Source organism: Excalfactoria chinensis, chromosome 7, assembly GCF_039878825.1.
Source record: "Excalfactoria chinensis isolate bCotChi1 chromosome 7, bCotChi1.hap2, whole genome shotgun sequence".
Lineage (NCBI taxonomy): Eukaryota > Metazoa > Chordata > Aves > Galliformes > Phasianidae > Excalfactoria > Excalfactoria chinensis.
The window spans coordinates 25,724,823-25,748,692 of record NC_092831.1 but is presented as its reverse complement, the minus strand read 5'-3'; the positions used below and the strand labels follow the sequence as shown (position 1 = coordinate 25,748,692).

Genomic DNA, 23,870 nt, shown 5'->3' with positions numbered 1-23,870 from the left:
GCATGCCACTTGTTGAATCACTTGTGCTTCACGTCACCTAATGCATTTTCCCGCATGATATTTATTGTCGCTTCGAGTCTGTTGTGCTGTTTCCTGCAAAAGCAGACTTCAGTCCCCCTTCAAGGTGACAAAGGGTGAGAATACAAACAGCACATGGTACAGATAAGTAGCAGTCATTTGGATTACTATGTAAACTCGGAATTGTCCCCGAGTATTCCCGCTGTCACTCAGCATTTTTCTGCACGTATCTCAAAGAATCAGACTGAATGCATTTTAGCTTCCCGTAAAAAGCTTGTGTGCTGGCTCACTGCACTACCTGAGAAGTGTCGGCATCTCCTGAACAGAAATGGTGGTCACCATTACAGCGCTCCGGTGCGTGGATTCTTTATTCTTGGTATGTCGTGCTGTTGAGCAGTTCATATTACTGTTTCAGCATTCCAGCCTCTTATAATGGAATGAACGCCATTAAGTTTGACGGATGCTGTAAGGAAGGAGAAATCTGGTTGGCAAAACCTTCCTCCTTATCTAGTTGTGCTGCGTGACCACTCAGAGACCTGTTATAATAGTGCAAGGAAAGGGAGTGAATTTCTGTTGTTACTGCTTTAAATTGACATCGTAGCAAATAGCAGTGAGCAGCCAACGGTTGCGAGTGCAATTTATCTTGCCGTTGGCTGCTTTTTCCTCGCTCTGTTTTTGTATGGAAACAATATGGAGCACCAAAACCAAGGTAAGGGTACGTATTTGAATGTAATATGTTCTCTGTGTTTCCTTATTCTGTTTATTTGAAAACAGGTACAACATAGACTCGAAAGCTAACTACTGAAACCACAGTGTTGTTTTAGTACCTGTTGCTTCTAAGTAAAGTTGGAAGAAACAACAACCAACCTACAGAATTCCCCATCCCTTTGAGTGGATGGAGTGGCACTAAGTATCTGTGTTGGTAATGTTGAACGGCTGAAACGTTTGCTTGCCGGTCAGACTTTATCTACACTTAAACACTGATGATGCCTGTAATGAGATACTGCTGAGTTACTCTTGTTTACTTCATTCTGCTGGCATCAGACACACTCTCGCATGCGCAGAGTGACATTAGGCCTAAAGCTGTTGAAAATAGTGCTGAGAAAATGTGATCTATGCAGTTGCAGAGTTACATCTGAAGAAATTATTAAGTTGCACTGCTTGAAACAAAGTTGTTCTCATCTTTGGGAGCTGTAGTTCATGAGGCCAAGAGCGTAGATGTTTTACATGACAAAAACACAGGCCAGTGCAGAGGGCTTTTCTCACTTTGAGAGGGTTGTGGTGGTGAATTTCACTGATCAAAAAAGCCCACGCCCTTACTAATGCAATCGCTGCTTTGCCTCACGTAATTGGCAAAAGTTGATCTTCCATTAACCTGTTCTTTGATTCATTCTCTTTCGGGTTTTAAGCGGGGAGGTAAGAGCCGTGGTGCGGTCCCTTCAACTTTCTCAATGGTCTTTTAGGCAGAGCCAAGGAAGTGGACATGAAAAATGAGATTGTGGAGGATGTGGGGAAAAGAGAAATCTTGCAGAATTCTGAGCGTGAGGAACACAAAGAGGAGTCTGAGGAACAGGAAGTACAGACATTGCATGCTGATGAAAATACAAGGGCAGAAAACGTTACTGAAGAACCTGATGCTCTGTCAACAGCGATGTTACCAGATCGTAGGTTCTGTAAGGCTGTGGATCAGTTGTGTAAACCTGTGTCAGGGAATGCTTGTTCAAGTGATGATAGCGATGCAGATGATTTGAGAAAGGAGACACAGTCAGCAGACACAGCAGCCCGGCAGCCCGTTAGCAGGGAGGCTGAACACAGTAACTTAAACCAGAGGACAACTCAGAACTCAGAAATGAGCTCACTGCAAGGTCAGGATTTTGAGAGTCATCAGGAAACGCACGGTGAATTGAGTGCAGAGCATGAACTGGAAAAAGCTGCTCTACAACAGGAAGAAGGAGAGGATGTGGAAGCTAGCCGTGCACTGGGTGCTAATGAAGCAGAGCAAGCAGCAGACAGTGCAGGTGACAGCAGTGAGGTGGTTTCTGGCCAGTCAGGGCTACCAGAGCTAGCGGACTCGCAAAGTGAAGAGGTAAATGTGGGGCGCTGTGCTGAAACACTCCAGTGCTCGGGAGGAATTGCTGGAAGCAAAGTTACAGAGGTCTTAGAGAAAACTCTTGTTGAAAGCAAAGACCACACTGATGGAACGGCAGATGAAACTGGAGGTGATAGAGCTGGAGAACAAAACGAGGTTGGGAGTGCAGGTGAGAAAATGGAAAGAGATTCCACAGACTCTGAAGGGGAGGAGTCATGTGGAAGCGATGCCCCATCAGATCCAAACGAGGAGGGAGAGGATCAGGCACACATCCAGCCAGTTTCCTCAGAGGATGGTGAGGTAGCATTGTTAGAGGAACAGATTATGCAGGAGCACACAGAACTTAAACCTGCTGAGAAAGATGGACAGGAGGAAGTATTGACTGGAAACTTAGAGGCGTATTCAGACTCCGCAGAAAAGCAGGAGAAGGCATCAGGGGAGTCTGCGGGCTCCGCTAACGAGGTAGAAGGAAGTGCACTGCATCAAACAGAGCCAGACACGGACACTGTGAAAGAAATGGCACATCAGGAAACCAGTTTAGACCCAGTTATTACAGATGATGAAACTGAGGAAACAGAAATGCAAATGAGAGACAAGTCTGGGAAAGGAGAGGAAAATAGAATAGAATACTTAGAACGCAGTAGAACAGAAGACTTAAATCCAAAGGTAGAGCTTCAAATGGTTCACTGCAGCGAAGAAACAACAGGTGACTCAGAGGATGAGAAAAATATTTCTTTAGAAAGTGAAGCACAGAATGTAGTCAGACAAGAAGGTGAATCTAAAGAGGAGTCTGTTGTATGTCACAGTGTGCCTAGCGAGAATCAAGTTGATAAAGAAACGTGTAAAGAAGATACGAAACAGTCAGAGCTCGCAGACCAGCAGGATGATGGATTTACTTCTATGGAAGGTACAGATAATTCTCTTGCACAGAAAGCTGAGCTGGATGAAAGCGTGAACGAGCAACTTAGACTAGAGGGCCAAGCAGAGGAAGAACAAGAAGATGAAGGTGACGCATTTGATTTTGATGAGGATTCTGAACAGATACTGGAAACTGATGAAAAACGCGATGGAGGAGAAGCTGAGGCACAGAGTGAAGAGGATGATGGAACAAGCAGCGTGATAAGAAAAGCCGCCCCAACAGGTGAAGCCGGAGAGAGAACTGGCAAAACAGAAACCAGTGACACCTTGACCGAAGATGATGTCTTACAGCGTAAGAAAGGCAACGAGTCAGAAACAGGGCACTCGCAAGAGGAAGCGTCAGCACTGAAAACTGATGAGAAGGCCGATGTGTCGGCAGAGGGAAATGAAGCATCAGATTCTAATGAAGTGGAAAAGGCACCAGGTGACAGTGGTCTAGAACAGGATTTGGAGAGTGCCGGCTGTAACAGGGCTGAAAGCAAAGAGGATTTGCGAGGTGGTAGGAAGGGTAAGGGCAAATCCAGAGATGACTGTACAATGTCCTGAGTTCTGAATCCCGGGCCGTAGGAGTTAGAAGCCATTTGATCAGGCTCAGTACCAAAGCATGCACTTTGCACGATGCATCAGCCCTTAGGAATATAGGAGTACTCTTAAGGTATTCATTTTTTCCTTGCAGGTAGATCTGATAATACACTGTTGGGTCATGTATTTGGTGATAATGCAAATAGTAAATTATTCACTGACGTACCTAGCCACAAAAAATCATCCAGAGGTTTGGTTTTGCTGTGTCTCAGGTTAAATGATTGTCACCAAACAAAGCAAGCTTCACAAAGGAACTGATCAGGCTTTTGCAGTTAAAGTACTCCTTGTGTCGATAACTGCTGCTGAGGAGCTTTTATATGCAATTCCTACTTCTTAGCCTAGAGTTAAAATAGATTATCTGAATGTACTTGTATGTGCAATAGGGCCTACAGTAAGTATGTTATCCCTTTGTCATGGAGGAACTCGGGCGATCAGCAACACTTAGATTTAATGCTAGCATTTGTTGTTGAACGTTTAAAGCCTAGGAGCCCTTCTCCATAGCAAAAGAAGAAGAAGAAAAGATACTGTCATTCCACTTTCTGTGTGCTTCTGTTTCTGAGATGGATGTATTCCAAACCATCGGTAGTCACTGTGAGTTAAGTCAGCGCTTTGGGGGAATGATGCACGATATGAAGGAAATGCAACCCATAGGTTGCAGAAAGGAGCAGATATGTACATGTTTACTTCATCTGGGCACTTTGCACCGCAGTAGGCCTTTTTATCTCACATGGGTTTTGTATTTTTCCTAAGAAAGTGTCAATACACACCGTAACGTGCCTAGGTTTGCTATCCAATACTGTACCTATGAATATATAAATATATTTTTTCAAAAAAAAAACAAAAAAACAAACAAACCAAAGATCTTTAACATTGCATTCCTTACTGCATTATATGTGTTTTTTGCAAATATTAAGAGAGAATGTTTTGCTTGAAGAGGTCTTTCCTCCTTTTTCCTGGAGAGAAGGTAACTCTAGATGTCTTAATCCTCATGGGTGTCAGACCAAAGGCTGTTGTTCCATATATGAGCCCCCGTGCCTTTCTGGAAAGCTGGATTATGTTGTATTGTCAGCATTGATGAGACGCTTTGACCCACTGATGTATTTCTTCTTGCATTGTTATCGTGCTCGGGAGGAAGATCGTGTTTTGCATCATTAATAATTAGTTTGAGGTTGTGTTAAGCGATAAACGTGCAAAGGGAATGCAAGCTGAGGAGCTGGGAGGCTACGGCAGGTTCTGTCGATGTTACAAAGAGAATGGAGTTCAAATAGACTGCAAAATTACAAGATGTGTATCAAAGTGTACTGAGCTGTATATAATTAAAATAAACATATTTTATACTACAATTTGTCTGTCCGGAGCACTCTTTATTAAAAAGCTCATAGAAAGCGTTATTTAGATCCTTCTCACTTCAGAAGCATTTTTTCCTACAGCTTTCTTTCTTAGATTTATTGCTTTGTGCTGCGTAGATGACAGAGCTGTCCTGTTAGGAACGGGAAGCCTTTGAGGACATTTAGTGTTTGATGAGACCATAGCTGTACGTCTGTGGCAGGGCTGTAAGCCTGCAACTCTTTTCGTAAGGCTTCTCTCCGGCTTAGAACAGCTTCAGTATGGGTTCTGTAAGTATCGGCAGTTGTTCTTACCGAGGGCTCACACCTAATTGTAATCTAAAGAGTCACGGTTCTTTAAAGCATCGTTTCTTACCGTACGGCATTGTTTACGTAAGATTTTTTTCTTTGCCACACTCATCTGTAATATATGGTTTCATGTTGAAAGTGTTCAAAATGTATGTATATTTAAATGTTAAACACAGTTATATATTTAACTAAATTCATGCCAGACTTTGCCAAAACTCGTGGATGGGTCTATAAGCAACTCTCATTTAAACGAGGCGTTTGCCCACATTTCCTCTGTTTTTCATGAGTTTGTTTCTAACAGGGGTGCTGCCCGATTGTTAAAGGGAAATTAACGAAGACCTACTTTGAACCATTTTTTCCACTTCAGAAAATACGGCATCCTTAGAGAAGTCCCACTGTAGAGCTAAGTCATGGAAAGAAATGACATCACTAGTCTTAACTGTCCTTGTGCATGCTCTCGTCCCACAGTACCTTGCCAAATGCCGCCTCTTGGGTACCGGTGTTGGCAGCTGGTCCTTGCCTTCTGGAATCGGACAGGTATCACGGAGAAGGAGGTGATCTCGGTGTTTCTAGCTCTTCAGTTTTTGCTGGGATCTTATTTGTTGCTGCAGTGAGCACTGGTTGCAATGTGTAGGACTTTGATCTCACAATAATTTCAAACACTTGGATGGGTTCTGTGTTTGAGTCCCGGGGGCACACGTAGCCTGGAGTGCTAGATTTATGTGTTACTGTGAATTCGTAGTTAACTTCGAAAGCTTTCAAAAGCAGTAGCTGAAGTAACTTTCATATTCAGCAAGTCACAGTGAAAGGCCTTGGTCAGCAGTCCCTTTAAAAGAGTGCTCCTGCTGTCACCTTCACAATCAGTGCTGTAAAGCCAGCGCCTTCTAACTCTCGTGCTTATCCTCATGCTTGCCCAGGAACTTCCCTCTTCTGGGGAAGAGTGCAAAGCATTCTGTTTTATTATTATTCTTTTTTTAAATGATCCAGTATACATGGATGGCTCCAGAGAAGCACTATTGTCCAGCCTGCTGCCGGGTCCTTGCAAGCTGATCGGAAGAGCTGCTGGAAGCTGCTGGTGTGTTTTCAGGGGTCGCAGCCTTCACTGCTTGCCTTTCCACCTTCTGAGCACAGCTAACCCTTTTCAGCTGCACTGACATTAATTACTGGGTAGACCATGCAAATCATTCAACTTATCAACAGCTTCATCCCATTTGCACTCTGTCTTCAGAGTAGGAAGAGGCACCAGGTATCTGTGGATGATTAGAGGATATTAGGTCAGCTTTGCCGCTGAAGCAGCGCCGTGAGTCAGCTGCTTTGCCAAAGCAACGGTTGTGTGGCTTCTATGAGTCTGTGCAATAGAAGACACTTGTAACCACAGCTGCCACCATCCCACCCGTCCTGTTCTCTTCTCAGAAAGAACGGCACTGTGCCCTACCTGCTGTGACCGGCACCTGCCCTTCCATTAGGTAGGAATATTTCACCCCGCAGCAGCGGTTGTGCTAATAAGTTATTCAAGTCTTTCGAGTCCCTTAAGTTTGGGCTAATGTTACAGTGGCTTAGTGGTTTTCTTCTGCATCAGTCCTTGTTCTGTTTGCCTACCATTAGTAATTTCATTTCTTTATCTTTGCTGAGCTGTGGCACCAATGCTTATCTGAACATCTGTGACCTTCGTTTTACTGTTTGCTCTCCTTGCTTTCTTCATTGGACTTCATTTTCCTTCCCGTCATCTTTTTACAGAGGTCTTCAGTCTCCCTTCTTTTCCATATAGGCAGATGAAACTGTCTTATTATTTTACAGTTGTTTTGTTTGTTTGTTTTTCTCATTAGTTTACACAAATGTGAAGGTATTTTCTGCCTTGTGACAGTGCACATGTGTTACACATGTAAGAGCATTTGATACAAATGGCAATGAAAGGGGATAGGGCTTGAGGAGGTTCAGAACGCACAGAAGTGAAGCACTGGGGTGTTATATTGTTATTTGTATTTGGGTCTCGCATCGGAAGTCAAGGTAAAGATCCTGGAATCACTGCTGATATGGAGAACTTGTATTCACAGGATGGGAGTGACTTTCCATGCAATGAATGGACTACACGTGTGTCAGCATGAGTTTCATTTGAAAACTTTAGCTCTCGCCATGACGTGATCAAATACAGACTGCTTACTCCCTTAATTCCTTGCGTTAACGAGAAAACAAAAAGCTCAGCAAGAAGGCACTGGGCTGTAACTTCCTTACCTTTACAGAAGTCTTTTTTTCTTTCATGTGTGACCTTTGCATTTTAACAATTGAACAGCTAACAGGCAGGACCTTAGAGGTGGAGTTGAGCACGTTTGCCGCCTTGGGTCTGAACAGTTGGCTGCCTGCTGGCAAGGGAGGGAAACTAAAGAAAACTGCAATGAGCACGTGTGTCAAAGCTAAATAAGTCTGCAATAAACATACGTGCCAGACCTGTGGAGGTAGACCTATCTGAGGTCAGTATGTCCCTTTCTGATAAGAATGTGGAACGATGACGTTTGCTGTACTTCTGTTGAGGTGTCTGAATACGCTCGGGCAGTTAATTAATGAGGCAGAGTGATTTTAATTATCACAAGACATGTGAGTTATCATTTGTTTCTTACAGTACCTGTTGAAATGCTTCCACGTTTTGCATGACTAGGAAAGAAGAAAAAGTGATTTGGTTACTCGCTGCTGTTTTCCAGCTGTCCATTCTGTACTGTGTTCTTTAGTAAACAGTGCCACGCACACCTGTTTGCTGATCTGCTGTACTTCCAAGTTCAGGTCTAGCACAACGAATCTAGATTGCCTTCTTGACATTTGACTGGGATAACTGACTATGAAGAGCAAAGAGAAAATAATGCTTTACCAGGCTCTTGTGTGTGAAATGAAAACTATTTAATGGATAAATGTTTTATTTGTGATAGTACTGAAGATAGCACTACGCCATTGTCGTGCTGTTCAGTGTTCCTTTTGAACTGAGGATTTTCAGTGCTGAGAATGTGCATAGCTATGATGATAGGTGTTTGTGGTGTTTTCATTGTGCTAAACTGTAAAGATTTGTGAGATTTTGTGTTGCAGTTGTGTTTGACCCTAGAGTTCTTGCATGCTAACCTAATGTAGAAGATTAGCCTCTTTGCATGCAGCGGGTGCCGTGACAAGCATGCTCTGTGAGAATGACATAACCTCCCCTGGCTGCAGCCCCTTCCCAGCCCCGTTGTGGCCTCATTTCCCGTGGTACGTGCATAACTACCTTTATTGTTTTTAACTAACCTTAACGGGTCCCTCTTGTATCAGACACTCTGAAACGCGTGGCTCACCGAAATCAACGCTGAGCTTTCAGTTTTCTCTTTCAGAAAGGCTGAAAAAACTCATTGGTGAACGAGAGTCCTTACTAGACCAGGTAAGCACGTGAGAAATGAAATGCTGTGTGTTCACTTCACGTGTGATAAAAATAATACGACTTTGGGAAACCAAAATGCCCCTAACAAAGTATATGTATGTCGTTCTTTCAGAACATGTGCTGCATTCTTATTGCCAAAGACTCAGCTGTTTCCCCCTGGAATTCTCCTGTGCGTTAACACAGGGTGTGAAACAGATGACTCAGGGGCCTATTTTGTGTTGCTAACATTCAGTGCTCAGAGTGTTCCAGGCTGCTGTCTGTAGCCACCTAAAACTCCTGAAAATGCTACTTTGGATTGAGTGAGGCCAAAGGGGGAAAAAGCAAATGTGGTCCAGAAATTAGAAAAGCCAATGTTACTTCCAAGTGTAAGCCTTCCTGATGGCTGGTTCTGTGGGCAGTAGGCAGTTTGGAGAGAATGCTGGTGGGATTACAGTAGATCGGTAAATAACAATTAAAGTAATTGCCGCAGATAACAGGATACAGTGGTTGTAATCTCTATTAAAAACATTTGAGCTGATCTGTTCCTCTGCGTTGTGCTCTGTGCCTCCATTTATGGACAGTATCCTTGGCCCTGGGCTTTCATGCACGATCAGTCACAGCTTGGGGTTGCTAAGGGTGTTTTATGTGAACGTGCATACAGAACATTTCTGGCTTTTCTTATAAAACATTCTTCTTCCTCATATTATCCTTGGTCCCAAATTTATGTATAAGCGCTGATACTTAAACTGTGATGAGTCATTTGCGGAAAGAATTTCTGGGAAATGTAAGAAAAAAGGTTTTTTTTTTCTTTTAATTTAGTTTGGGGGAAACAAAAAGCTTCATAACAGTGAAGAGAGTCTTGAAATGAGTGTCTTGTTCTAATAATTGTCTTGTGTACCTCAGGTTAAAAAACTAAAGGGTCAACTGGAAGAAAAGCAGAAGAATGGCAAGTTGGAGAATGCTCAGTCTGAGGTTGAAGTTCTGGAAAACGGGACAGACATGCACATGATTGACCTCCAAAGTAAGCCGTGTTTTCATTATAAGAGAACTTTTTGTCTCCTGAACGAAGGTGAGACAGTGTGCCTGTACAATGAACGTGCGTCCCGATGTAAGAGTGAGCCTTTGGTCCTAAGGGAGCTTCAAAAGGGAAGCCAGCCAGGCACCTCTTCTAGAGGTGAGGGAACTGTTATGCATCGAACGAGAAAGGGATGGGAAATCTCCTTTATGTTCTGCAGGAGAGCTGAGGATGAGTTCCATATCACACCCGGTTAACTCTGCTTTGAGTGATCGGAAGGCAGGCTGGCAGGGTTGGGGTTAGCTGCTGCCAGGCACTGAGTGGGTTTACCTGGCAGCTCCCGGTATGGAGGGAGACCCAACGCAGGGAGCTGCACTATCGCTGCCACAAGTAGTTTCCTGGAGCGGGGAAATATTGTGACAGATTTGTTGAGCCTTATTGTGACATCTCGTATAAATCTGCAATTCTTGTAGGAGATGCCAACAGACAGATCAGTGATCTCAAATTTAAACTAGCCAAGTCTGAGCAAGAGATAACGGCACTGGAGCAGAATGTAAGTTCCCCTTTTGTCCTGTTTGTTCACTCTTGATGAGAACGCAGGGAGTGTATTTTAGCAGAATCTTAATTAGTGTGACTTCCTTAAAATAAAAAGCAGGAATGTTGGAGCACTGAGGTTCTTGAAGCTAAGGGCTAGAATACTTTCCTTTATCTCTGGGGTGATATCAATATATTATTCATGTCCACCAAATGAAAATGTCTCAAAGACAAGTGTGACAAATGCGCACTAGGAACAGTCGTTGAGCTCCTCCGAATACTTTCATGTGTCTAGCTGCTGGCATTTTTCAAATGGCTGCTGGCACATGAGAAAGCTGGTAAATGTGGGGTTTGAGCAGCACTGTTCAGATGTAACTGTTAGCTCGTGATCAGAATATAAATGGCTATATTTAGTAAATGGGTTGTAATTGTTGTTGTTGCTGGAAGAACGTGAAACATGGATACATAAAAGGTCTGGAGGTAGTTACCGTGGCTGCTTTGATACATTTGTTCTCAAAACATGCCTGCATTTGATTGTAAAAAATGTAGCAACTGTCATTGGTTATTGCTGAACTATCAGCAGAAGAGTAAAGCTTCAGAATAATCTTTAATTGCAAACATTTCCACTTACTGTAGGTAATACGATTGGAAGGTCAGGTAGCCCGGTACAAAACTGCTGCTGAGAATGCTGAAAGAGTAGAAGATGAACTGAAAGCAGAGAAGCGCAAACTACAGAGAGAGGTAACTGTAAATGTAATTGTAGGAAACTCAGGTGCTGCTCGTGTGGCTCAGCTTTACACGTTAATCTCAAGCTGTACATGAATGTGAATTGTTCCTTTTGAATGTGTTTTCCTCGCTCAGTTGATCTGTTCATGCCTCTTTCCTGTTGTGTGCCCATCCAGACTCTGCCCGTATTTCTCTTTTAAAGCATACTTTTCAAGCTCTTCATCATTTCGGCCTTATTTCTTTTACCAAACTTCATGTTGTTTTTAAGCAGCTGCTACAGCCAGTCTTTGATACGTTTGTCAGCTTCTTTCATGCTTGCCTCCTAAGGGGTTTTTTCCATATGGCTCTCTGTACCATAAAAACTAAATAGCTCTTTCTGCTGTGCTGCTGTAATAAGGGGTCTCTTGTAGATCTTACCCTTCTGTCTCGTTGTCTTGCTTATCAGATGAGACAGTCTCCCTTTAAGACACTGGGGCTGGTACTTTTAAAGGCATTATAGAAGTCTGTTCCACAAAGTGCAATGGCTTGAGTCAAAAACAAGTCACCTGCAACAGTTCTGTTGTTTAGGATGCTGTGTTGGAATGAGGCAGGCTGCCCAGGGCCAAAAGGGTCCCAAATGCTGCGTTGCTGTTTTCTCCTGTGGATAGCAGCTCTAGACCAGAGCACTTTTGCCCCCATCTCTTCCCGTTCCTCCCTTCTGTCAAAAAGAGTAGCGCTTGTTTTTTGTCAGGGCCAGTCTAATTACTAGCAAGTCCCAAATTGAGGGAAGCCCTAAAATCTGTTTTGTGTTGTCATTGGCACCCATAGCAGGGCAGGGTGTTTTGTAGCTGTTATTCTGTGCAGTCTGGTGCTTTCTCCTTTGGTGGAGTTTATACAAAATTAAGGCCGGGCACCAAAGTCAAGGCTGTTCCTGTAACTCTGGGACCCAGATATGCTAAAGTCAGGCACTGAGACAGGTGTACGTCACCCAGCAGACCTCTGAGCATCCATGCCTCTGAAGCCAAGGCAAACGGTGAGCCAGATGTTCCACATTCTGTAAATAGTTTGTGTTCTTGGCACTGTGCTTAGAAACTGTCTGTGTGTGGCCTTCAAAGCGGCAGCGCAGGCAGCTGTGCTGCATTCACCCTTAACTCCGCTACCGGGAATTTTCAGCTGCTTTACTGTGTAAGGGAGCTCCTGCAGTATTGTCACTTACCGCTGGTAACTACAATCTTTGCTTTATCTTTGGAAAGGGCAAACACTGTAAAACTCACAGGGTTGTTTGTTTGTTTTTTTCTGCTTCTTTCTTTACTTCAGCTTCGTTCAGCACTGGACAAAACTGAAGAGCTCGAAGTCAGCAACGGTCATCTAGTAAAACGCCTGGAGAAGATGAAGGCCAACCGCAGCGCTTTACTGTCACAGCAATAACCACCACCTCCGTGGAAACGGCTACTGGACAGAACGCGAACAATGTTACAGATGCTTTCTGTGTCTTGCTGTCTGGGATGCTTTGCGTCACGCCTTCTGACAACAGACAAGTGCAACATTTGCTAGGTGCCACCCAGCTGCGGTTCTCTTAACGCAGTTTCAAATCCTCCTGCACTATATCCATAGGAGTAGCTGATCCAAACGGCTGTGCCCGCGGGGCCCTTCTACACACTACAGTGGGTACACTCGGCGTACCGTATCCGTACACCACGTAAGAAGCACACTGGGGCGCCGCGTTAAGTTCTCCACCCAGAAGGCACGGCAGCTGTTTCTGAATGCCATTTCAAATGGCATTCAAAGAAAACATTTTGACTGGACTGGAATTTTGTGTCTTGCTGAGAATTTAAAGAAAAAAACAAAACACTGTAAGTTTTAGACTTTCTCATGACGGTATCTGTAATTTAGTGACTATGGTAGAGTTATTTGTAGTAGGCTTTTCATTTACAAATCACTGTGGAACCACAAGCCATTACAAAGCAAAACTCCTTCAGTGGAAACCGTGGAAGAAGATGGTCTTGGAAGCAAAAGTGACCTTAAATGACTTTGCCAATAAAACAAAGGTGTTCGGAGGGATTTTTGCACCAGTCGAATCATAAGACTATTTTATTTCAGGGTAAAATAGGCAATAGCTTCATTAGATTTCAAATCTTATTTGTGTTATTTAATCCCAGCTCTTGGAATTGAAGTAGAATACTTCTTAAGGATGTAAAGTTGTGTTAATAAACCAGCATAAGGCCATGTTCGAAGAAGTGGTGGGTTTTGCACTTCCGTGACTTCAGTACGTTTGTCAAAGCAAGCGTCGTTTGCTTAGACAACATACGTCGTGGGTTGTTTTTTTGTTACATCAGAAACTATCTACCGGTCCACGAACTGCTAGGAACCTCCGCCGCTGCAGAATGCAAGTCTAATCTTTTAAAGTAACTGATAAGAAGCACTTTAGAAAATGTTACTGCATATGGGGTTTGTTAACAAATACAGAGATAGCAAAGTATTTCTCTTGCGAGTCATTGTAAAGGTTTTTCTCTTCTCATGCAAACTACCGTTACCAGTTACAGTGACGCAGTTTACACAAGTAGCACAGTAGCTCTGGTCTGTGGAAAATAACCCTCTGAATGTACTACTCCAAGGAGAACAGCTGTTAGCTGAAGATGACATCCGTCCTTTCCCCTTCAACCCTACCCCAAAAGTAATGCAGGTGAGCGTTCCTTAAGGGATCTGCTCATGTGATGGAGCAGCGTCTCCTGTTTGGCAGGAGCAGCCTTTTGTCAGTACGGTTCTATTATAAGCCAAATGTAAACTCTGAAGAGCATGTTTTACTAACTTGGTTTTGGACTGGCTGGTCCAGATCTTTCCCTAGGCTCGTCCTCACAGAATCGAGGTTAGAGGATAAACTGCTGCTATTTTGAACATCAGGGGATTGCTGGTATCTTAGAGCACCTTCGCAAGGTCAGTAAACCGAAACCAGTATCTGAACGTGTTTCTCTGATTTGGCTAGATTATAACACCTTCCTCTTTGTCCCTGTGAGTGCCCTGAGGTGAATATTCCAGGAGGAGTGGTAGGAGGAGGAAGGCTCGCTGTGCCCATGAGGAAATAAGTATGTCCTTCTGGGTCAAAAGGGGTAGAACGTGGGGAAACGGAGGGATCTTAAATAACGTGACTTACACTCCAGCTAGGGCTTTGGATGTTTTTTTTTTTCCTTTTTTTGAGAGGAACATTCAGGTGCAGAGCCATGTTTCTTGTGGAATACCTCAATATTGCCATTGATACCAATTTACAACTCAATATGGTTGACTTGTGTGATTTGCGTTGTACAAGGCCTCTGGGGCCTAAAAAACAACATGAATTAAGGACTTCTGGATACAAAAAAACACGCTAAACGCTACATCTTGCCAGCCTGTGTTAAAGTGTGTGATTACCATCAGTCACCTTATCCGTGGCAGTGGTGAGAAATGCCCTGGCAACCTTCAGGAGAAACACATTAGAGTTTGTCCAAAAGGCTGAAAATAATATTTTGTTCATCAAGAAGTGACGTTTTTTTCTTAAGTAGATTGCATTTTGCACCCCATAAGCATTAGCCTCATGACAGAAATCATCTGTGTGTGTGTTTCAACCTGGATATGCTCTTAGTAGGAACCGTTGTGTGTGATGAAGTAGCTGGATGCTGAAGCCGCGTTTTTCCCCATAACTTTCAGCATGACTTAGTTTTAGAATAAGGGAAGAGAAAGCACCGTCGGGTTTAATGCCAACTGGTTTGTGTTTTCCTGTGAAGAATGTACGACAGGGCTTTGGATGACGACAACGGCACATTGTCCACGTCGTTTCCATTGGGCTCCTGGCAGGGCTGCCTGAGATGGCCCCAAACCTGCCTTCTCCTATAATCTCTATTTCAAACTGCTACCCTTTGGGTTTATTTTCAAATGTTCAGTAATTTTAATGTTTGCAGAATGGAATGTTACCCGAAATGTTGATTGGTTGTTGGGGTATTTTGTTATGTTTTTTTTTTCCTTTCTTTTTATGTGTAAACATTAGGAGAGTTAAAAAAAATAAAAAAATAAAAAAATCAAAGGAAACTCATCAGCAGAATTTGCCAATAAAAAACATCGCTTGTCGGGTGGTTTTGGTGCAGTCATCTGTCCTCGTGCTGTTGCAGGGAAATGTGCTGTGTGGGGCTGGGAGGGGCTGTTGGGCTGGGAGGGGTTCTTCTGAAGGCGGTTGTGCTTTGGGGGTGGATGAGTTCAGATTGCCACAGCACTGTATAGAAGCCTCAATGCATTTTTACTGCATTTTACAGACTCGGGAATCGAAACCCTAATGGCAGCAGATCCAGTTCGTGACGTTGCAGGTGGTGAAGCTGCGAAGGAACAAAATCTTGCTGACTGTACTTCTGAGTGTTGTACAGGTGCAGAAGCAGCTATGGCAGAGGTTCCCCAGCTGTTCCAGAACTCTCTGCTGGTCGGCAGTGCTGTGGCTTGTGATCATAAGGAGGAGCAGGCAGCATCTCTCAGTGGTCTTGCTGGAAATATGCTTGACAGTCACGCGTGCAGGAGTACAGAAAGGAGTTAACCAAATCTGCTTGCCATTCACCATTTGGACAACAACAGTTCCTGTGTGTTTCGAAGCTGCACCCGTAACACCCACAGCATGAGGCTGGGAATGAGGTGAAAACCAGCCAACAATTTAGACACTTTAAACAAGTAAAAATACCATTTGGCCATCAGTACACTACAAAGCAAGAGAAACAGACCCCATCATACCATGCTCTGTGGACACGTCTGTACCATACATCCCAAATCTGGGTGGGGATCCCTGCAAAACACCCCTATGTTCACACCCACACTTACTTTCCAAGTCTGTGCTAGACAGCATGATTGAAGTATTTTTCTCTCCAAGCGCTGGCAAAGTGATGGCAGTCGCACATATTACAACTGCCTGGGGAACACAGATGACAGAAACACTTCTGAGTGAGATTACAGAGCTGGGAGACATTTATGGCTGTCAGTAATCTCCTCTCTAGAACAGAAAGGTGCTGGTTGCAGCCATTTTTAGCCTGATTTCCAAAGGGAACGAGACGTAAGCACTCACTCTGTAGCAGCGCTCCCGTCCCATACTCACAGTAAGCCAGCCGGTTAGGAGCCACCAAGTTTATCAGAGAGGCCAGGGTACATCTCCTTAAACTTGATACCCCCAATGGCAAAAAACAGCCCACCGAGCATCTCAAGGCACATGGCAGAGAGAGTCTGAGTGCCTTCATCAGGTAAAATACTGCAAAACCTGTCCTCTGTCAGATAATGTGTCTCTCATTTCCCACAATTGATCTCCTTGTCTCTGCATCCTCTGGTCTCCACGCTTCAGCAGGTGAACTTCAGTCGATCTTGTGGCATCGGTTCCAGATGTTACTGGAGGCACACGGGAGGAGAAACAGCAGAGATGGGGATTTACTGGCACATGACAGTTCCCAGCACAAATCTTCACACAGACACTGCCTTCTTTTCTGGCCAGTGTGAGCTATTGCTCTTAGTTACTATCAACCATTCCTACCCTATCACATCATATACCTGTCAGCAAAGGCAGGGGGATTAAAGCAGTAAAAGGGCACAACTAAGTTTTCATACACTTATACCAGTGTTTTTTAACAGCACATTTAAGGTGGTTCGATAGCAAACGAGCCCATTTGCAGGTAATAAACATAACTTCTTGTGGTGTCCTGAGCGATTGCCTGTTTTGAATTCACTGCACTTGCTGTGGTTTCAGTTCTTTCTTCTCAAAACACATTGGCTTGCAAAAACAGAAGAGCCTCTCCCTGTTTCTGAATCTCTGTATTTGCTGTCCCGCTCCCAGGACCAGGTTCAGCAGCGTTCACACTGCACGCCCACCTCACTCAAAGCGTGCCTCAAGCTCACAAACCATTTATGTCTGCAACACCCAGGGCATTTGCACGCCATGTTCAAAGGGGCACAGCATGGAGATGGGCTTTGCAAGTGCAGGCTCGGGACCACAGATGGACTCTGCTTATTTATAGCAGGGCTGGCTAAACCACAATAGTTATCCCAAAGTCGAGGCATGCTATATATACTGACACACAAATGACTTGTTCGTTTGAAGCTGGCAGTGCAGAGAGCTGAGATGTCTGTCCCACAGCAGGTCTGGGAGACAGGATCACTTGGGTAAGGCCGTAAAAGCCACATTTCTGTGAGCCTTAATTCTGGACTGTGCATGCCCATCACAAGCTAAATCAGGCCATAACCTCACTCGTGTCCAGCTAGCCAGAGCTCACAATAGACAGCGTCAGCCTTGCCACGTGTACGAGCACTGTTGAGTCAGGGCCTGAACCACCGATCGATTACCTGCGGCAAGGACTGGGTCAGCCAGGGGAGCACAGGTGAAGGCACTTCACCTCCTAGAGCCCATTCAAGGTCTGACTGCCACCAAGGAAGGATCTCTTTCTGGAGCTCCCTCCTTTGTATAGTTTTTCATTGTGAGCCTAAATCTTTAGCTGCAGGTGAGCACTCTTTCTTACTTCGTTCCTTTGCTATCTCACTGTGGTACTCTTTCCAACTGTACTTTGTTGACCGTACACCACGACATCAAGATGACAGGTAATGCACGCCCTCAGAACATCAGCCTTTGCAGAGGCAGCCCATCAGAGTCTATATATGATGTGGTAATCCAGGAGGGATTTTACAGAGCAGCAGCTATGGAGCAAGAGAACTTCACAGAGCAGCAGTTGTGGAGCAGGATAAACAGCATGAGAACCAAGGATACCTGTAGGAAAAGAATGAATGGCTCACAGCTTTGAAGGGGGGGTTTTAGGGTTGTTATTGCAGTAGCTTTTGTCCAATTAGCGTGTGTGATTTTTAACACCCTTGTCTGTCTGCTATTAAAGTATGGCTTTTGGGGCAATAAAGTGGACTCAGCTGTATGTAACCATATTGGCGTGTGGCTGTTTGTCCCAGCGCTCTGACCTCTTGCCCTCACATTCACTGACATACCCATATACTGAAAAAACTTTCTGCAGAGGGATTCGTGCATGTGCCACGCTGACAACTGTGAATCAACTGAAAGCCTCTCCTTTGTTACAACTCCCTTACACACCGTTTCTATGGTTTGGAATCTTATAAGAGATGTGTCAAAGCTGACAGGCCCAAATTTGGCCTCTCACCAACTGATATTTGTATAATATCTTCCACATAGCAAAAAAAAAACCTCCCAGCAGTTGGCCTCACCAGGACAAACATAACTCCTTTAACTTACTGCAAGTCAGACAGTGATCCAGCCTGCTGTCTGCTCTCTTGTCGTATGAAACACACCTCTGCTCACGTGCTACAGCATCCCTCACCTTATAACTTAAAGTGTAAGTTGGTATCAGGTTGAAAATAGCTCTTTTCACTCATTTGCCAGCAGGTTACATGATTTCACTAGTTCAGCTTGTTACCTTTAGCCTTCCACTATGCTGAGGAGAGCTCTATCGTATTACGGCCGCGAGAGCCCTCTACCAAAGCTTTATACAGACCTTCTGTGTTGTCCTCTGTCATGTATCATATTACGTGGGAGTAACAATAGCACATTTAAGTTACTGGGTTGTTCTCTAATCTGATAATGCAGTTGATAACATTACCCAAAAGAATAAGAATTTTTGTGACTTGAAATTAACCTGTCATGTACCTTTGAAAAGCTGCATTGCCTGCCTTATTCTCCTGCTCACGGCTCAATCCAATAGAAATCCAGAGAGGACTAGTTTAAACACATACGCCTAGAGTAGGCCATCAGTTAATCATTGCACTTTATGTAGACATATTTTTCTGTATACCAAATATTAACATGTGGTTCCATGCATCCTAAGGCGATCCCTTTCAGTTTCCAGTCACTCTTAACTACATTTCATACAGAAACATAGGAATATTTCAGAAGAAATTGCTTTGGGAAAGGGGAGTCGGTGTTTCTGACTTTCCTGGGCCTTACTTTACCTGCAGAAATTTACAGTGAGTCAAAAGAACTTCAGATATAACAAATAGAGCCAGCATGTACCTATGATGTCTGAGGAAATAAATCTTCAATCCAAAGCGGGTTTTGGGTTGACTGTAGGTTTTCACGGGCCCTAATAAGTGGACACTGTTCAGAACTCCTTTTTGTATAGACAGAGCAATATTTGTAATGTATCACGGGTGAGAGGTTTCACTCTCTGCAAGACCACGGTTCCTGAACTCGTAGTAACTCTTGTTTAGATCACGCCAGATACCTTGCAGAGTCCTTAGCTCTTGTACCTCCACGAAAAGTAACGCAAGCTTTTTCAATCCATTTATTTCTTTACGCCAATAAAATGTCAGGAAGCCTTTCTGTCAGTCACACAGGACCGTCACTAATTCCAGCCTTCTCAGCGGTCTCGTGACGAACCACAAAAAGACGCACTTTGAGTTTCTCATTAGACAAATAGCATATTGCGTGTAGTCTTCCTTAAAGTCCCGTATGTCACCAATTATGCAAGCATCATTAAGCAGCGAGCGAATACATCCAACCGTCCTTTGCCAATATCGTGCAATTAGAGCGTGCGTATAGAAGGAAAAACGACGATGTGACGCTGCGGCACAGCACATAGACGGAGACGGTCGCGCACAAGACGAGTCCGGATCCCTTCCGTACGTCGTCCCCGCGTCGCCGGGGCGGACCGCCGACCGGCAAAGCCAAAAATCGGGGATCGGTTCGCGGCTCCGGGTCGGGAGCCAAAAAGCGCTTCTCCTCCGTACGGTGCGATCCGCGCAAGCCGAAGGAGGACGCCGTCAGATCCCGTCTCCGGCCTCTGTCATCCCGCATTAGCACACGCAGGCCCACAGGTCCCCTCGCGTACCTTCACGATAGTTCGCCCGTTCCGTTTTATTCACCGCGGCTTTCGGCGGCTTTAAATCAGCCGGCGATCGGTAGGCGCGAGGAGGCTCGAGAGGAACCCGCCGGCAACTGCTTCGGGTCGTCTGTCTTTATTCTATGGAATGACAGACCGTTTCATGGCAAAGTTTAGACTACACGTGGCTTTGGGCGATAGCTCTGACAAGCGGAGCAGAGCAGAGACGGCACGCAGCCGGCGTCGCGTGAGACGCAAAGCGATCCGTTTGAGTTAGGCACAATCATTGAACTTGTTTGTGAATCGCACAAAGAGGCGAGAAGTTTTTTTCTATTCCAAACTGTAATGGAAGTTCCTAATTGAGATCTAGAGCCCACGTGTGTAGCTGTCAGGTTCCCCGGCCGGCCCTAACGAGCCCCACCGGCGCTAACGAGCCGACGGCTCCCAGATGCGGCGGGGCCGCGGCCGCCCGGGCACAGCTGAGGCTCGTGGGCGGCCGGGGGCGTGTTCGCCGCAAAGCCTCTTAAGCTCCCCCGGAGGCAGCCGGCGGCCATCAGACCGCTCCTGGAATTCATTGCTGCCGGGAGTCCGAGCGGGACGCGTCGCTTCGTCCGGTCTTCACGCCGCTGGAGCCGAAAAGGGTGGAGAGCTGCTGCTTTTGGGGGGGTGCTTTTCAAACTGGGAGCTGGGCTTTTGTGTGACTTTCTTTGTCGTTTTGTTTCAGGCTGCGCCGAGATGTTTCCTTGTGAAGACCAGCGAGATCCGGTGCGGCGTTCAGGTTAAGTACGAGGCCAGGGAAGCGGCCGCCGGGCTCTCCCGGCGCCGCGTTCGAGGACCGGCACGGGGCTCCCGTCGGGTTCCCCCGGCTTCCCGGAGCCGGCGGCGGCTGCCGCTCGGTTCCCCGAGTCGTAGCGCAGTGTCGGCTAGCACGGTCTCGGGGTGCCGTCATCCTTTCCATGGCTTTTAAGCCAGGATTTGAGTTCCTCCCGATCTTTCCGGTAGGAGCGAGAAGGACGAGGCCGTATTTGCGTAGCCTCGGCGCCGCTGGGAATAAGAAGCGGCGCAAAGGGCTGCCGAAACGGGTTCTCTTCTTTTTCAGGCCGAGCGAAAGCCAACGGATCGTGGCTCGGGATTTACACGCCGCCGTTCACAGCGACGTGCGGTAAGTTTACAGCAGAATCGTAGGACAGGCCCCGAGGTCTCGTCGGGACGAGCAGGCAAGGGAAACGTTCCCGTTCAGCAACGGCAGCTCCCTCGAAAAGGGGGGGTACCGAAATATGTGAGTGTGAACCGCTTTCTTTTTCAGGGCGGCCGGAGGCATTGCCTTGCAGCGCTGAGGGGGCACGGGAGGTAACGAAAGAATCGACGGGAGCAATCATCCCGAGATTCGGGCTTCCCGCCCCGATCTCCTCGGACCGAGGTCCTCATGTTGTGGCTGGGTTAGTATAGCAGGTAAGTAACGTGTTGGGGGTAGACCGGCAGCGGTACGCTCCTTGTGGGGCCCTGTATAGCGGCCTTGTAGAAAAGATGATCCATCTAATCCTGCTACCATTTTATTTTAAGGTCTGAAGAACTGGCGCAGTCTGAAGGACTGACTTGTCCCTCTTAATACTCTTCAAGTGTGTCTTTACGGCACACAGGCTAGGAGGGGTTGCTCCCTCCCCACACAGCGTGTGCAGCGCTGTAAATAAAAATGTTGCTGCTTGACAATGACTGTGTGCTAATGGAGGTTTTTGTATTTATTTTTTCAGGTCAGCGGGAGTAAGAAGCAACGCAAAGAGCTGCTGAAACGCCTTTTGTCCTGTTGCAGGTTCCTCAAAGGCCGCCCCGGAGCCCGTCATTATGTGGAACCAGTGAGATGGCGGAGGCACTGAGCGTTTGAGAGGCACAAAGCAAGTTCTCTCTTCTTGGGGCTCACGTAGCTGTGCCGCTGAGCCGCCCGAGAAGGGCGTCCCGCTCTCTCCAGCGGTGGCAGAGAGCGGGATGGGATGGGTTTGTTTCCCTTGTTTTCCCCCTCCACACCCCTTTTTTCTTTTTGAATTTAAGGAGCGTGATCTTCAATCGTGGAGATGTGGCAGAACAGCTGCCGAGACCGGAGCGGTGTTGGGGTTTGAGGGTCAGCGTGTGGATGCCGGTGCCGAGAGACGTGAGGTAAGAGGCGCACTTTGATCCTTGAAGGTTGTCCGCTGCTCCCGGGCCGGAGTTTGGCCGGAGCGGCGAACAGACCCGATATTTGTCCTTGTGCTTTTCAGGCGTCGAGTAGCTCGGCTGGTGTGCTCGTGGAGGAACGGCAGGCTGCGGAGGAGAGGTGAGAGGTGCGTGTTAAGTGTTGGTGGTGTCTTTGTTGGGTACTGTTGATGTGGTTTCCTTTTTCTGTCTTAGCTTTTTTCTTTCTCTTTTGTCTGAACATTTTTCCGCTTTTACCTTTTTTCTCTCTTAGCTCTTTTCTCCTTTTTTCTCTTAGCTCTTTTCTCATATTTTTCCTCTTTTTTCTCTTAGCTTTTTTCTTGTCTTAGCCTTTTTCTTCTCTATTTTTCCTCTCTCTTCTTCTCTATTTTTCCTCTCTCTTCTTCTCTATTTTTCCTCTCTCTTCTTCTCTATTTTGCCTCTCTCTTCTTCTCTATTTTGCCTCTCTCTTCTTCTCTATTTTGCCTCTCTCTTCTTCTCTATTTTGCCTCTCTCTTCTTCTCTATTTTGCCTCTCTCTTCTTCTCTATTTTGCCTCTCTCTTCTTCTCTATTTTGCCTCTCTCTTCTTCTCTATTTTGCCTCTCTCTTCTTCTCTATTTTGCCTCTCTCTTCTTCTCTATTTTGCCTCTCTCTTCTTCTCTATTTTGCCTCTCTCTTCTTCTCTATTTTGCCTCTCTCTTCTTCTCTATTTTGCCTCTCTCTTCTTCTCTATTTTGCCTCTCTCTTCTTCTCTATTTTGCCTCTCTCTTCTTCTCTATTTTGCCTCTCTCTTCTTCTCTATTTTGCCTCTCTCTTCTTCTCTATTTTGCCTCTCTCTTCTTCTCTATTTTGCCTCTCTCTTCTTCTCTATTTTGCCTCTCTCTTCTTCTCTATTTTGCCTCTCTCTTCTTCTCTATTTTGCCTCTCTCTTCTTCTCTATTTTGCCTCTCTCTTCTTCTCTATTTTGCCTCTCTCTTCTTCTCTTAGCCTTTTTCTTCTCTATTTTGCCTCTCTCTTCTTCTCTTAGCCTTTTTCTTCTCTATTTTGCCTCTCTCTTCTTCTCTTAGCCTTTTTCTTCTCTATTTTGCCTCTCTCTTCTTCTCTTAGCCTTTTTCTTCTCTATTTTGCCTCTCTCTTCTTCTCTTAGCCTTTTTCTTCTCTATTTTGCCTCTCTCTTCTTCTCTTAGCCTTTTTCTTCTCTATTTTGCCTCTCTCTTCTTCTCTTAGCCTTTTTCTTCTCTATTTTGCCTCTCTCTTCTTCTCTTAGCCTTTTTCTTCTCTATTTTGCCTCTCTCTTCTTCTCTTAGCCTTTTTCTTCTCTATTTTGCCTCTCTCTTCTTCTCTTAGCCTTTTTCTTCTCTATTTTGCCTCTCTCTTCTTCTCTTAGCCTTTTTCTTCTCTATTTTGCCTCTCTCTTCTTCTCTTAGCCTTTTTCTTCTCTATTTTGCCTCTCTCTTCTTCTCTTAGCCTTTTTCTTCTCTATTTTGCCTCTCTCTTCTTCTCTTAGCCTTTTTCTTCTCTATTTTGCCTCTCTCTTCTTCTCTTAGCCTTTTTCTTCTCTATTTTGCCTCTCTCTTCTTCTCTTAGCCTTTTTCTTCTCTATTTTGCCTCTCTCTTCTTCTCTTAGCCTTTTTCTTGTCTTAGCTTTTTTCTCTTTCTATTTTGCCTCTCTCTTCTCCTCTTAGCCTTTTTCTTGTCTTAGCTTTTTTCTCTTTCTATTTTGCCTCTCTCTTCTCCTCTTAGCCTTTTTCTTGTCTTAGCTTTTTTCTCTTTCTATTTTTCCTCTCTCTTCTCCTCTTAGCCTTTTTCTTGTCTTAGCTTTTTTCTCTTTCTATTTTTCCTCTCTCTTCTCCTCTTAGCCTTTTTCTTGTCTTAGCTTTTTTCTCTTTCTATTTTTCCTCTTTCTTCTCTATTTTGCCTCTCTCTTCTTCTCTTAGCCTTTTTCTTGTCTTAGCTTTTTTCTCTTTCTATTTTTCCTCTTTCTTCTCTATTTTGCCTCTCTCTTCTTCTCTT

At 45.1% G+C, this 23,870-nt stretch overlaps 1 protein-coding gene across 37 annotated transcripts in view; it reads left to right on the top strand.

Annotated features, from left to right (window-relative positions):
* LRRFIP1 (LRR binding FLII interacting protein 1) overlaps positions 1 to 14,981 on the top strand; it is an 87,275-nt gene extending 72,294 nt beyond the window's left edge. For 28 of the 37 annotated variants that reach the window (XM_072341323.1, XM_072341317.1, XM_072341313.1 and 25 more), the window contains one exon: positions 1,482 to 6,449. In XM_072341323.1, the coding sequence (XP_072197424.1) occupies positions 1,482 to 3,571 (2,090 nt within the window). In that variant the 3' untranslated portion in view covers positions 3,572 to 6,449. Of the gene's footprint in view, positions 1 to 1,481; positions 6,450 to 8,588; positions 8,636 to 9,517; positions 9,636 to 10,102; positions 10,183 to 10,799; positions 10,905 to 12,185 lie in introns of those variants that run through there. The other 9 variants (XM_072341335.1, XM_072341334.1, XM_072341332.1 and 6 more) reach the window with 1 other exon arrangement.
* Positions 14,982 to 23,870: the final 8,889 nt, after the last annotated feature.